This window comes from Mobula birostris, chromosome 2, assembly GCF_030028105.1.
Source record: "Mobula birostris isolate sMobBir1 chromosome 2, sMobBir1.hap1, whole genome shotgun sequence".
Lineage (NCBI taxonomy): Eukaryota > Metazoa > Chordata > Chondrichthyes > Myliobatiformes > Myliobatidae > Mobula > Mobula birostris.
Window position 1 is genome coordinate 68,061,035 of NC_092371.1, and position 15,431 is coordinate 68,076,465.

Sequence of the window (15,431 nt, forward strand, 5' to 3'; positions counted from 1 at the left end):
CACAGACAAATGGGACTATTTGAGTGGACAACTTGGTCAGCATGACTAAAGGGCCTGTTTCTGTGCTGCATAAATCTAACTTATTGACAACTACCCCACAAAATGATCACTATCAACAGAAACTGTTATGATTATCATAATCATTGATGTGATATTAATGTAAATCTCAGTTCCTGAAGGTTGTTATAGCCGGGGATGGTAGTGGGGATAAATTCCTACTACCTATTAAATGGTTCCAATGGCGTGCGTCTCAAATAGCCTCTGACAACCAAGTCCAGCTCCTGGCCTTCACGTGTAGCTTAGCTACTAAGTCAGAACTGACAGGAGGAAGGGAGAAAGGCAGGTTAATCGGTGCCTTAAAACCAATCACTTCACGCAGATGAGGCTTGTCAGCCATGGTTGGTAGCTCATCTAGGAGAAGGAGAGCTCTGATCTAAAACCTCTGCTGCCTTGCAGCATACCCACTCATGCGAAGACCTCAGAAGTAAACCCCAAGGAAAAATCTGGAGCTGATGTCCCTAACACAGTCCTACGTTGAGCTTAGCACTGACTGAAAACATCTGTGACGCTGCTGGTGCCAAACTGTATTGGTTTATGCCGTTTCTTCGGATTTATCAGCCACTTGGGGGGGGGGGGGGGCTTGCTCTACAGGCAACAGTTTGCTCTCCATATCATAATGCCCCAGCTTACCTTTTACATAGACAGCGAGATGTGCCATCCATAGTTAACCATGACCAATGGAAGGCCTCAAAGTAAATCTCAGAAATATGGTTCACAACTATCCTCCTAGTCAATAGCTATAAGTTGTTCTGACAAATTGTACACATTGTGGTTGACATTACCATGTTCCTCATTTTTAAACAGATAAATAGTCCAATTAAATTTTGTCCAAATTTAAAATTATTCAATCTTCAATAAAAGACATGAAATTTAGATCGTACTATAGTGCATCAATATAATAAATATCTATTGTCCTTGCTGAAAGCCTTGTAATGATGGAACTAATAGCTTAGTGATAGTACTTTTATCCGTACCACTCAAATATTTCTGATCAGAGTTTCCTGATTCAGTTCAAATATAATAATGCCATGTATAAATCCACTAATGCATGAGCCTCATCTCTGCAGTATCAATTGCTCAGTCTATTTTTGAGGAGAGCTTGTAGTTGAGATGTATATTGCATGTTCCATTTTTATAATACTTACAAATGTTATTGTTATTTGTCCACAGAAACTGGAAGAGCGATTACGATTGAACTCAAAGGAGCTAGTTGCCTTTGAGTTCACAACTCTTGTGGCTTTAGAGTTTGGCCTTTACCTTCCTGAGAAAAAAGTGTTACCTCACTACAGGCGCCTTGTCCACCAATCCTAGCTGCAATTACATTCCTACTGAAGATGGGAGAAGCAAGAAGTTCTTCCTCAAAATGCTGCACTAGTTGAATTGTCTTTATTTTCCTTTATTAGCACAAACACCATAGCAAAGAAACTACTATTTTACTAGTTGGCAACATGTGCTGGTGATTCAACCAACTTCTTGAAGTTGATTTCTGTCAGTTTTTCTGTTAAAGCACCTTTATTGATATTTGGGTGGAACTTGGTATACATGTGTGTAATGGCCAGTTGTGTCAAATTATGAAGGATAGTAATAATTACCACCAAAAAAATTCAATAATAGGCAACAGCACTTTTTTACATGGTGACTAGTTGTTGCTGTGATTGTCTGTTCCAAGCTATTTGTTCTTCCAGGCATTATGCTACTGTGGTTCGAGCGACTACTGTTATTTGCACAGAAGCCACCACTCTATGTTAGAGATTCAAAAGAAGCACATTTATAGTGCTATGCAGTTAATATTTGAACCATATATTTTTGAATATTTCGTGTTTCAGACTTGTCGTAGTATAGTGTTTAGTCTTCAGTAAAAATGTATTCCTTTTCATAATCCTGTTTATAAAATGTAAACTGTCTATGATAATCATCCCTTTTAGATCTCCTTTCATGGAATTTTTTAATCTTGCCAATAGGTGTAATTAATGGATGCACTTAGAGTCTTCTTACAGATTGTAGTCTGCTAGAAAATTATACTGGAGACCAGCTTTCAGTTTTCTCCTTTTAGCTGATTACTGGTCAAGTCAAATATTTAATATTTAAATATTAACTGTGTTGTCCTTAAAGTTTATTTAGCTTCTACATTTTGATGACTTACCTTTGACTTGTGAGAGTATAATATTTTTGTAATTTAAAAAGTCAAATGCTGGAAAGACTGAGCAGCTCAGGCAGCATCTGTGGAGGAAGGGAGGAAAAGTTTGTTTCAAATTGATGACATTTCAAGTCGCAAGGCGGTCATTGGATTGCAAAGTTGGAAAGTTAATTCTATCTTCCTGGTCTTTCTGGATGCTGCATGACCTGGGGACTATTTCAGCAGTTTATTTTAGATTGCTAACATCTGCAATATTTTGCATTTGTTTTATATTTTATTTAATGATTTCACAGTGTGAAGCCATTTCAGGTATTAATAGAACCAACAGTGAGCAAATTAATGATCATATATGATCAATCAGTCAGCAGCTTATTTAAAAACTGTGAAAAGAGCACAATACTATACTGTTTTGTTCAGTTTTCATTGGTTGTCTATTCATTTCTTTTGTGTCTAGCATGGGAACAGAAGCAGGTTATTTGACCATTTGAGTCTGTTTGGTTGCGCAGCCGAATCAAGACTCCTTTGAATGTCTCTTCATCCTCCCACCCTTTTTTTAAAAAAAATTATTCATCTGTTTCTATCCTGAGAAGTTAAATTAACCAGATGTCCGTAGCTTGCTGTGGAATGTGTTCCAGATTTCTTTTGTCATATACATTTCACTTATAAATGGCCTTGCTCTTAAATCTGACACTGTGTATTGTCATCTCCCTTAACTGCCCTACAAAAATAGATTGTACTTTATTTAATCAGGACTCTTCAACCCAACTCGAAGTATATCCAAATGATTTTTAATGAATCTCCAAAGTACCACCTCAAAGACCAATATACCTTTCTAACTATTTCTTTACCTGAACCGCTTCTCGTTTCATTGTTTTAAGTTATACTTTCTGAAGTATAAAGTGTATGCTTTCAACCTCCACCCTCCTCGAACACCATCTCATAGTATTCTCCCTACTTTTATAACTTTGTTCTAACTTTTGATTAAGATTTGACTATTTTTTATTCATTGTTTGTTGATCTTAACTGAAAATATGGATTATTTTGCTACATGCTTCAATTAGCTGCAAATTGAATTGGTTTATAAAGTAATGTGCTTTTATTTATTGTACAATTTGAAAATGGAATTAGTTATATCTCTAATGGGTTCTCATTTCTTTAGATATTTAAGAAGAATTTGAGTATTTCTATATGAACTATAACCTCTTGTCTCAACGCACAGACTGATTTGGGACTTAAAAGTTTTTATAAAAGTTTATGTATATTTTTATTCATTTTTATTAGTTGAACTGCAAGATTTCAAGTAAAAAAAAATACAATTTTAAATATAATTAAGTCTGCAGTCTGTTTCTTTTCCCAGATGGATACATAGTTGATGCTGTTGTGTAAATTAGATTTTAGTAATCCAAAGTTTGATGTCAGTAATTCTACAAAATTACATGGATATGAACTTAAAAAAGTTCCTTGAAGAAGCAAATTCTTCATCAATATTTCATTCATACTGTACAAGGTCACTCTGGATTTTAGTTGATATCTGTGGATTTTGGGATACCAGAAGTCTGACAAAGGAAGTGAACTTGGAAAGCTAGACACTGTTAACGTGACTGCAGAAGTTCTTTTTGGGGAGGGGAGGCGTGAAATTCCATGATTTACAAAACTCCACAAGTTAAATTTTTTTAATCCTGCTGTTGAAACAAATTAACATCCATTTCATAAAACAGTACAAATGTGATATCACCATCATCGAGTAACTGTGCTTTATTAAGTTCGCTGTTTTAGATATTTTAAACAAAGTTGAACCTGCTCTTAATTCAAGTTTATTGTCATTCAACCATACAACAACTAAATGAACATTGTTCCTCTGGGACCGATGTTCAAAACACAGTAAATGCAGTTACAATCCACATACGGTCACAAACTAGTATCAGCACAAGTCCCTGAATTACATGGCCTGAAGATTGACCCGTTGACGTAAAGTGCGAGGTATTAGTTTATGCAAGACAGTGTAATATTATTGGCACTATTATAATAAAGAAAGCGGTCCTGTTAAATATATAGAACTGCTGCCAATAAAAAGATGGAAGGTGACCAGTGCAGGATGAGAGTGTCTGAGTGGGGAGGGAGGTGGTAGGGCATTCAGAGAGGGTGTACATATGCTGAGTGCCAGCAGGGTGTTACGAAGTCTTAACAGCCTGGGAGTAGAAGCTGTCACCCAGGCTGATGGTACTGATTATGTACAGTACCCTCTGCCTGATGGCAGGATGTCAGAAAGATTGTGGGAAGGATGCCTATGCAAATTAATCAATGTCAGCTAAATAGAACTTAATTTCTCATTAAATATACATATTTATTTGATCACATTTTCTACGGCTAAATACAAGTCATATTTGTACAGTATAGACACAGGGCCTTCAACCTCCTTTGTACAAGTTGACCTTTTTGCCTATTTGCATTGTCCCATTTGCGCATATTATGTCTGCATCCCTCTGTCTTGCCTGGTTAAGATAGATAAATACTTTATTGATCCCAAAAGAAATTAGTGTCTCAGTAGCATTACAACTTAGAAGAGTTGTAAGAAAGAATATTTAAAAAATGTTGCCTCAAGCAGTCTAACAGGAGGGGGCCATCACTTCCCCAGATACAGATTGACTTATTATAGAACCTAATGGCCATGGGTAAGAATGACCTCACATGGCACTCTTTGGAGCAGCGCAGTTGCCTTAGTCTATTACTAAAAGTGCTCCTCTGTTCAGCCAAGGTGGCACGCAGAGGGTGAGAAACATTATCCAGAATTGCCAGGATATTCCATAGGGTCCTTTTTCTACCACAGCCTCCAGTGTGTCCAGCTTGACTCTTATAACAGAGCCAGCCTTTCTAATCAGTTTATTGAGCCTGTTGGCATCACCCTTGTTGATACCTATGGCCCCAGCACACCGCACAGAAAATTGTACTGGTGACAACAGACAGGTAGAACATGTGAAGGACAGGCCTGTGTAATCCAAAGGACCTCAGTCTTCTCTGGAAGTTGAGGTGACTCTGGCCCTTGTACACAGCCTCTGTGTTGGTGCTCCACTCAAGTCTGTGAAGCAAGTACCTACAGGTCCTCACCATCAATAGTAAGAGGGAGCAGTGCAGGCTTGGTCTTCCTAAAGTCTATCATCATCTCCTTTGTCTTACTGATGTTGAGCTTAACAAAGTCCTCCACTGGGGCCCTGTGTTCATCCTCCCATCCTCCTGTCCTCCCTTTATAAACCCAACACCATCAGAATGTTTGCAGATGACATGACTCAGTGTTGTATCTAAAGATGAAGGTATACAGGGTAAACAGGAGGGAGCCAATATAAAACAGCTCATAGTCATGTCTGACAGACAGCTCTGAAGCTGCACAAGCTGGTCTGCCAGTCAGGTAGTTCATTATTCAGAATACAATGGCAGGTATAGCATTGAAGGCACTTGAGCAATCAAAAGACATGATCCTCACAGTGCTGTCCTGCTTATCCAAATGGGAGTAGGCTCTGTTCAGCAGGTAGATGACAGTATCGTTGATTCTAATGTGCTCCTGGTAGGCAAACTGCAAAGGATCGAGGGCTGGTCTGACCATGCGTTAGTTGGTGAGCCAGGACCAGCCTCTCTAGGGCTTCATGATGTGTGAGGTCAGGGCCGCTGGACGGTAGTCATTCAGCATTTTCAGTTGGCCCTTCCTGGATTCTGGGACCACACATGATGTTTTCCATGCTGTCGGGACCCTTTCCAGAATGAAAATGCGCTGGAGAACTCCACACAGCTGCTCAGCACACTCCTTCAGGACCTCGGGGTTCACACCATCCAGCCCCAATGCCTTGCCTTGTCTGAGTTTCCCCAGGGCCCTTCTTACCTGCTCAGTAGAGAAGGTGAGTCCATGACAACTGGGGAGCTGGTGGAAGGTGGGGCTGGGGGAGGTGAAGATTGGGACGATAGCAGTTGGTGTGGATGGTAGGTGCAGGGCATGGAGGGGATGTAACAAGTGGTAGTCTGTGTTGTTCATCCGTGTGTTGAAATGGAGGGGAGGTGTTGGTACTGAGGGAGCATTGGGTGCCTCAGCACCTGGACTGGTGTCCTGTGGTGGTTGTGAATTGTCAAACCTCTTAAAGGGTTGCCTGTCAAATGTTTCTGAAACAAAATGATTACTTCTGATCCACCACTTGTTTTAAAAAAAACTTCCCTCATTCCTTTTAAATTTCTTTCCTGTCACCTTAAACCTATGCCGCTTATTTTGATTTACCCAAACCATGTGGAAAATTATTCTATCTACTCTATTTCTGTCTCTTATAATTTTGTATCCTTCTATAAAAATCATCCCTTCAGTCTCTTTTGCTCCAGGAAAAACAAGCTCAGTCTATCTGATTTCTCCCTAATACTAAAATCCTGTAATCCAGCCAGCATTGTAAATCTTCTCAGCACTTCCTACAGTACAATGACATCCTTCCTAGAAAGCAATGACCAAAACTACTCCTGATACCTGTATCTAAACAGTGCTTTGTAAAGTTACTGTATGATGTCCCATCCTTAATATTCTATGCCTCAGTCCATAAAGGCAAGAAATCCATTGTACTGTTACCACTTTTACTTTCTATGTTGCCTCTTCAGGACACTGTGGATTTCATCTTAAAGGAACATGCAAAATGCTAGAGGAACTGGGCAGGTCAGGCAGCATCTATGGAAATGAATAGTTAGTTCACAGATTAAGAAGGTGGATAGAGGTTACCCAGTAGGAATATAGGGTGTTGTCCCCAGAACCTGAGTGTGGCCTCATCACAGCAGTAGAGGAAGTCGTGTCAGAATGAGAATGGGAATGTGAATTGAAATGGATAGCCCCTGGGAGATCCTGCCTTTTTTCAGTGAACAGACCACCATGTTGGTCTGGCATCTTCCCCCTTCCTTCTCAGTCCGTAGAAGAGACTCTGCCCAAAATGTTGACTGACTATTCATTTCCATAGATCTGCCTGACCTGCTGAGTTCCTCCAGCATTTTGTGTGTTTGTTGCTTTGGATTTCCAGCATATGCAGACTTTCTCTTGTTTAGGCCTAAAGCTCTCTCTGTTAATGTGCAAAATTTAACAATTACTATACATTACAATAAGAAATATTAAAAAAGTAGTACAAAAGAGAGCAAAATAGTGATGAAGTGTTCACCGACAGAGAAGCTGTTCCTGAGATGTTGAGTGTGTGTCTTCAGGCTCCTGATGGTAGCAACGAGAAGAGGACATGTCCTGAGGTGATGGGGGTCCTGAATGATGGATGCCGCCTTTTGGAGCATCTCCTTTTGAAGGTGTCCTGGATGCTGGGAAGGCTAGAGTCCATGAGTTCACAACTTTCTGCCGTTTTCATCAACATATTTACCTCACTATGAGCTTTGCATATTTTCCAACTGGATCCCCTTTTAGTGCAGTTTTGAAATATTTTTCCTACATATTTATCCTATTATGGTACTAGACACCAAACTTGCTTGCATTCCGAACTGCTGCCACATTCTTTCCTAAGTGGGTCACTTTAATGCTTAGGAGCTGTTTCCAAATCATCAGCAACACACACAAAATATTGAAGGAACTCAGCAAGTCAGGTAGCATCGATGAAGACCAATAAACAGTTGCAAAATTAAAAAGCCGGGGCGGAGGTGGGGGAGCACAAGGTGACAGATGCCAGGTGAGACCAGGTGAGTGGGGGAGAAGATGGAGTAAAAAGCTGGGAGGAGGTGTGTGGAAGAGGCAAAGGATTAAAAAAGGATCTAAAAGAGGAACACAGGGCTATCTTGTTTAAATGTAAGGATGTGGTTCCGCCTACTCACGTTCAATGGTTACGTGATGTTATGTCATGCTTAAATTTAGAGAAGATCCATTGTTCAATTTCTGAATCTAGCCAAGACTTTCAAACATTGTGGGGACCATTTTTGAACTAATTTCAAAACCTTTGACTTGCTGTTAAAGTACAGATGGTGGCTAATAACGTATTTAACTTTATGATAAGGATTTTTTTCCCTTTTTTCTTTCTTTACCAAACAGCTTTGATTTTGGTAGTGGGTTTAGATTTTTTTTCTGTATAATAAAATTATATTACATTTCAATATTATGATTTAATTTAATTTACATGAATATAGAGTAATGTGATTGCAAGTGTGATTCTAATATAATGTATTTGGTATTATTTTATCTTTTTTATTTATAATTTATATCTTCTTGTACTCTGTATTCTTATATGTAGAAACTAATAAAAATATTGAAGGAGAAAGAGGGACAGTGGGCCATGGAAGAAAGGGAAGGAGGAGGTAACAATAGGGAGGTGATGATTACGTGAGGAGAAGAGAAGGGATGGAGAGGGTAACCAGATTCGCTCTGTCTGCCAAAAAGGACAGGATCTCCCAGTGGCTATCCATTCCGATTTGAATTCCTATTCCCATTCTGACATATCTGTCCATAGCATCTTCCACTGCCAAGATGAGGCCACACTTAGGTTCGAGGACCAACACCTCATATTCCCTCTGAATAGCCTTCTATCTGAGGACAAGAACGTTGATTTCTCTAACTTCTGGTAGTTTCTACCCCCCTCCCCCTTTTTCCATTCTCCATTCTGGTTGCCCTTTTCACGACTTAACTCCTCCTCACCTGCCCATCACCTCCCTCTGATGGAGCTGGCTGAATCTATAATCCTCTGCAGTTTTTTTTCAATCCTGTTCATTGGAGCCTCAATGCCAGGCGATGATGCATCTAATCAGGATGCTCTCCATGGTTCATCTGTAGAAATTAGCTGGAGTCTTTAGTACATACCAAATTAACTCAAAATCCTAATGTTTTCTTCATGATTGCATCAATATGTTGGGCCCAGCATAGATCCTCTGAGCCATATGGCACAATAAAGGGCTGACAGCACCTTAAACAAAAATGATTGTTTACAACCAACATTCTGCACTTTATAATTGTGAATATTATTGCAAAGGTAATTGTAGGAGTGTGTTCAAAAAGTGATGCAAAGTACTTGAACAAATAAAAATAATTACTTACTTCCAAAGAAATAAAAGTGCTAAGGTGGATTAATTTCTTTACAATAAATCTGTTGATGAAATTTTACAAGATTAAAAAGAGAGATTAAAATATTAGCTTTTTTTGTCAACAATGAAACGCATCACTTGTTTCAAATCAGCAAGTTCTATGCTCGGGGCAACCCGCCAATTTTACCGTGCTTCAGACACAAACGTAGCATGTCCACAACTAGCTAACTCTCAGCCTTTGGAATGTGGAAGGAAACCAGAGCAGCCAGATAAAGCTCATGTGGTCACGGGGAGAATCTACAAATACCTTGCAAGCAGCGGCAAGAATCGAACCCCAATTGGCATTCACTAGTGCTGTAAAGTGATTGCCCCAGCCGCTACAGTAATCAAAGTGTATTTTCCTTGACTGAAACTAAATGTCATTCCAAATCAGTCATAGAATCAGAAAACAACTCAAAGGGAACAGAGAAGTAATTTCTTAAATCAGGGAAAAGATTAACTTTGATTTGCTCCTTGCAGTGAAAAGGGGGTAATTCATCATCTTAAACACAAGAGGTTCTGCAGATGCTGAAAATCCAGAGCAACACACACAAAATGCTGGAGGAACTCAGCAGGTAAAGCACCATCTAGGGAAAAGAATAAACAGTCAGTATTTAGGGTTGAGGCTCTTCATCAGGACCGGAAAAGAAGGGGACCAAGCAGAACTAGCTAAGTTCCCTCCGCATTTTGTGTGTGTTACTAATTAATCATATTGTGCAAGATCATTTAAGAAAACGGGACCACAATGTGACAAAATTCTTCATTGAAGTAGTTCAATTGAAAACTAGATCCCACACCTGAACATAGAGTGCTTAGCTGGGTCTACTCACTTTACACTCATGACTGTGCGGCTGAGCACAGCCCCAATGCCACATTTAAGTTTGCTGACGACATCACTGTCGTTGGCCACACCAAAGGTGGTGATGAGTCAGCACATAGGAGGGAGAGGAATAATCTTCCGTACTGTCAGCAGCTATAGAATTTACGATGGGGAACAAAGAAACATCAGAACAATTAAAGAAATACTGCAGATTCCGGTTAATTGGGACACGTCGGGGCCAGTACATTTTGGCCCAATTAGCTGAAGTCTCATGGAAATAGGTAAAATGGTATATAAAAAAAAGCAAACTACTATTTACCTGAGTAATCAATTATGTATTCAAATTAAATACATAACAAATTAGAACTCTACTAATTCTACTAAAGTACTATGAAGCTGTGTATTGGTTCCGAACAATTATCAATGGAGAAATTTATCCAGTGTATGCTGTTGTGTTCTTATGACGGTAAATGAACAAAATTAGCGCAGAAACCTAGTGCAGATAACGACTGCGTTCATACAATGCTTTTGACAATTGCATCTTCCAAATCTTCATTTTCATTGTAACATTCCAGATGATTGCCAATACCTTCAAATTCTTTGTAGTTCCTAACTTGTTGAAGTAGTGAAATCATTTCATTTTCATTTCCAGCCCTTCTGGTTTCTCCAAACCTGACAGCTTGAAACAGAAGCAAGCAAAACAGTTCTGAATTGTTTTACTGCTTATTTTTGCTATCAGTATCAAAAAATCTCTGCTTTTTGAACACAAATGCATACAACCGACACTTTTAAAAGCTGTCCGCTCTATGAATGGTGTAGTGCCTAACAGCCTCACAAGTGCACGTGACTGAAGCGAGTTAGAAACTGTTCAGCCACAGGCTCCTGTCCCAATTAAGTAGCATAGTGTCCCAAAAAAACATAGGGACTCCTAACTATTTTCTCAATTAGTTTTTGTTCTTTAAGAGTCATCCCAAATAAGCAGCTGCCCTGATTAACCAATGGCCCAATTAACCAGAATCTACTGTACGCTGCCTTTGTCTTTGCCCTGAAGGATACAAATAACTTCACAGAAACCACAATAGGTTTGAACAGCAAAAAATCCCAAGGATTTGATAAGCTGCATCCCAGGATATTGAAAGAGGTGGCCTTGTTTCTCATTTCCAAAATTCCATTGATTGTGGAATAGCTCTTCCCGACTGGAGCATGGCAAATATAAAGCCATTGTTTGAAAAAGGAGGGAGAGAGAAAATGGGAAGCTGCTGGTAGTTATACTCACATCAATAGAAGGGAAATTACTAGATTTTGTACTGAAATATGTTTTAACAGGACACTTAGAAAATATTAACAGATTTAGACAAAGTCAACAGAGAGGTTTTGAATAAAATGGCTGAGGTGTTTTACGTCTAAGGGAAACGGTAACAGCTCCTTTATCATCCTCCAAAGACAGAACATAAAACGTGGTTAAAAAAAGACCTTCACTTAACAACATCGCAAATAAGAGAAAAGCTACAGATGCTGAAAATCCAAGCAACACACACAAAATGCTGGAGGAACTCAGAAGGCCAGGCAGCATCTATGAAAAACAGTACCGTTGATGTTCCGGGCCGAAACCCTTCGGCAGGACTGGAGAAAAAAAAGATGAGGAGTAGAGTTATAAGGTGGGGGGGAGGGGAGGGACAAACACAAGGTAATATGTGAAACCGGGAGGGGGAGGGGTGAAGTAAAGAGCTGGGAAGTTAACTGGTGAAAGAGATACAGGGCTGGAGAAGGGGGAATCTGATAGGAGAGGACAGACGGCCACGGAAGAAAAAAAGAGGGTGGAGCACCAGAGGGAGATGATGAGGAGGTAAGGAGATAAGGTGAGAGAGGGGAACGGGGATGGGGAATACAGACATCCCACCACGCAAAAACTCATTTCAGGGAGGTAGTACCCCCGCCCCCTGGAACCCCATATTCCGCGCCCCCCCCACCCCCCCGTCGACCTCCAAGGGTGTATGTAATACTTTGTTTAGTGATTTTGTCTAACCTGTAAACCAAATTGGGTATATGCAGAAAATATGACATTAAAATATGTACTTTTATTATATTATCATGTTTATTCTATTACAACTTTAAGCAAGTCTACAGGGAGTTTGGCCTCATCACGTAGGACAGGGGTCCCCAACCTTCTTTGCACTGCGTACCAATTTAAGATTGACAATATTCTTGCAGACTGGCCGACCCGGGGGGGGGGGGGGTGTTAAACGCGACCAGAATATAGATGATAAGTCACCTATGAGTCACTTATAAGTGGCTAATACACTCAATTTTGTTTCTAAAAGGGTTTATCTAATGAATATAATATTAAACACACAGCGCATATTTTCCTCACATGAATATAGCGATAAGTCAATTATAAGTCAATAGCATCATAACATTTTAAGTAACGTTTGGATATTAAACACACAGCACATATTGTCCTCGTATGAACATGTAAAATCATTACAACACACCAATATCGCTGAATCAGTGGGAGCTCTGGGCTTGTTTTCCTGCAACAAGACGGTGCCATCAAGGGGTGATGGGAGACAGCAATACTCGAAGGGGGTTCCTTGTGTCCAATCTATTCTGCAATTTAGTTTTCGTTGCATTCATTGCAGAAAACCCCACTTCGCAGCGATACGATGTTGGAAATGGAAGCAATGTTTTCAGTGCTTTCGTGGCTGCCTCAGGATATTCAGCCTTGACTTTGATCCAGAATGCCGGCAGAGATGTTACGTCAAACAAACTTTTCAGCCCATCGTCATTTGCAAGCTCGAGGAGTTGATCTTTTTCCCGCGCTGACATGGATGCCGCGTGCGTAATGACCTCACACGCGTTTGTTCAACCGCGCGCGACAGGGAATGAGGAAAGGTGCAGCTGACTCACATTGTTTCCTATCGCCAAATCATACTGTTTCCTTGCGGCCCGGTGGTTGGGGACCACTCTTAGCATGAAGAGAGACCAATCAGGAGGCTCGCTCTCCCTCTCCCTCTCCCTCTCAAAAAATTGATTTCCGTGATATTATATATAACTTCCGGGCATCAGGGAGCCACTATTGATATGCGGGAGACTCCTGGAACTTCCGGGAGAGGTGGGATGTCTGGGAATAGAGAAGTAGGGCATTACCGGAAGTTCGAGAAATCAATGTTCATACATCAGGTTGGAGGCTACCCGGATGAAATATAAGGTGTTGCTCCTCCAACCTGAGTATGTCCTCATCGCGACAGAAGAGGAGGCCATGGATTGACATATCGGAATGGGAATGAGAAGTGGAATTAAAATGTGCAGCCACTGGGAGATCCTGCTTTTTCTGGCGGACACAGCGTAGGTGCTTGGTGAAGCAGTCTCCCAATCTACGTCAGGTCTCACTGATATGCAGGAGGCCACACCGGGAGCACCAGACACAGTATATCACCCCCACAGACTCACAGGTGAAGTGTTGCCTCTCTGGAAGGACTGTCTGGGGCCCTGAATGGTAGTGAGGGAGGAGGTGTAAACAACACGTCAGACCAGCCTCAAAGTGAGCCCTATCTCAACGTCAGTGGTTGTGAATTAATAATTTCTCAATAATTTCTCCTTCAGCTCCTCCCATTTCCTTCGAACCAATGGTGTAGTTATGGGTCCCAGGTATGCCTGGCTTTTTGTTGGCTATGTGGAACAGTCCATGTTCCAAGTCTACATCGGTGTCACTCCCTCACTTTTCCTACGCTACATCGACGACTTCATCGGTGCTGCTTCCTGCACCCATGCCGAGCTCGTCGACGTCCTCAAATTTGCCTCCAACTTTCATCCTGCCCTCAAGTTTACCTGGTCCATATCCAACACCTCCCTCCCCTCTCTCAATCTCTCTGTCTCTGTCTCTGGAGACAGCAACCTGGACTATACCTCTTATCACCCTGTCACTTGTAAAATTGCCATCCCCTTCTCTCAGTTCCTCCATCTCCACCGCATTTGCTCTCAGGATGAGGCTCTTCATTCCAGAACTAATGTGATGTCCTGTTTCTTCAAAGAAAGGGGCTTTCCTTCCTCCACCATCAATGCTGACCTCACCCGCGCCTCTTCTGTTTCGTGCACCCCATCCTCCCACTGCTCCATCAGGAATCGGGTTCCTCTTGTCCTCACCAGCCTCAGTGTCCAGCACATAATTCTCCATAACTTCCGCCATCTCCAATGTCCATTTGTCTCTCCCCACTGACCTCCCTCCTGGTACTTATCCTTGCAAGCGGAACAAGTGTCATACCTGCCCCTACACTTACTCCCTCACTCCTATTTTGGGCTCCAAACAATCCTTTCAGTTGAGGCGACACTTCACCTGTGAGTCTGTTGGGGCTATTACTGTATCCAGTGCACCTGGTGTGGGCTCCTGTATATCAGTGAGACCTGACATAGATTGGGAGACTGCTTCACCGAGCACCTACTCTCCATCCACCAGAAAAAGCAGGATCTCACATTGGCCACCCATTTCAATTCTACTTCCCATTCCTATTACAATAGGTCAGTCCATGGCCTCCTCTAGTGTCGCAATGAGGCCACTTCCAGATTGGAGGAGCAACACCTTATGTTCTGTCTGGGTAGCTTCCAATCCAATGGCATAAACATCAATTTCTCGAACTTCCAGTAATTGCTCCCACACCTCCCCCAAATCTTCACCCTTTCCCATTTCCCTTTCTCACCTCATCTCCTTACGTGTCCATCACCTCCCTCTGGTCCTCCTCCCCCTTCTAACCCTCCTGTTCACCTAAAATTTGTACTTCTTCCTCCTAAAATTTGTACTTCTTCCTCCTTCTTGCTCTAACTTCTTATACTTTGTTTCAGTCCTGATGAAAAGTCTAGGCCTGAAGCATTGACTGTACTCTTTTTCCATAGTTGCTGCCTGGCCTGCTGAGTTCCTCCAGCATTGTATGTGCGCTTTTGTGAATTATGCATGTTTCTACAGGAGACTTTGCACTACAAAGTGCTCTTTCATATAATTTATGTATTTTTCTTGTGACTATGGCAATAAGATCGACTTTAATTTGAAAATTGTTAGGTTTATTAATAGTACAATTGGATGCCATTGGCTGATGTGATGGGCTTTAATGGGAGGCTCTCTGTATCTTTAACACAGTAGCATTATAGTCTGCTTTATGTTATTGCTTTTCCCGCGCACTACCTCAAAAGACTGATGTGGTGAAAACAGTCTGTATGAATGGCATGTTTGTTAACTGTACCTCAGTACATGTGACAAGAATAAATCAATCAATCAGTAATGCTGTTGTTCCCCCATGGGTATGAGAAAGCGGGACCGTTCATTATTTGCCCCGCAGTGCGCGCGCAACCTGACAAGCGAAGGTTCGT

At 41.1% G+C, this 15,431-nt stretch overlaps 1 protein-coding gene across 1 annotated transcript in view; it reads left to right on the forward strand.

Annotated features, from left to right (window-relative positions):
• The window catches only part of LOC140187218 (CDK5 and ABL1 enzyme substrate 2-like), a 46,327-nt gene extending 42,842 nt beyond the window's left edge, over positions 1–3,485 (forward strand). The window contains exon 9 of the mRNA XM_072242308.1: positions 1,231–3,485. Within this exon, the coding sequence (XP_072098409.1) occupies positions 1,231–1,371 (141 nt within the window). The 3' untranslated portion in view covers positions 1,372–3,485. The remainder of the gene's footprint in view (positions 1–1,230) is intronic.
• The last annotated feature ends 11,946 nt before the right edge of the window (positions 3,486–15,431 follow it).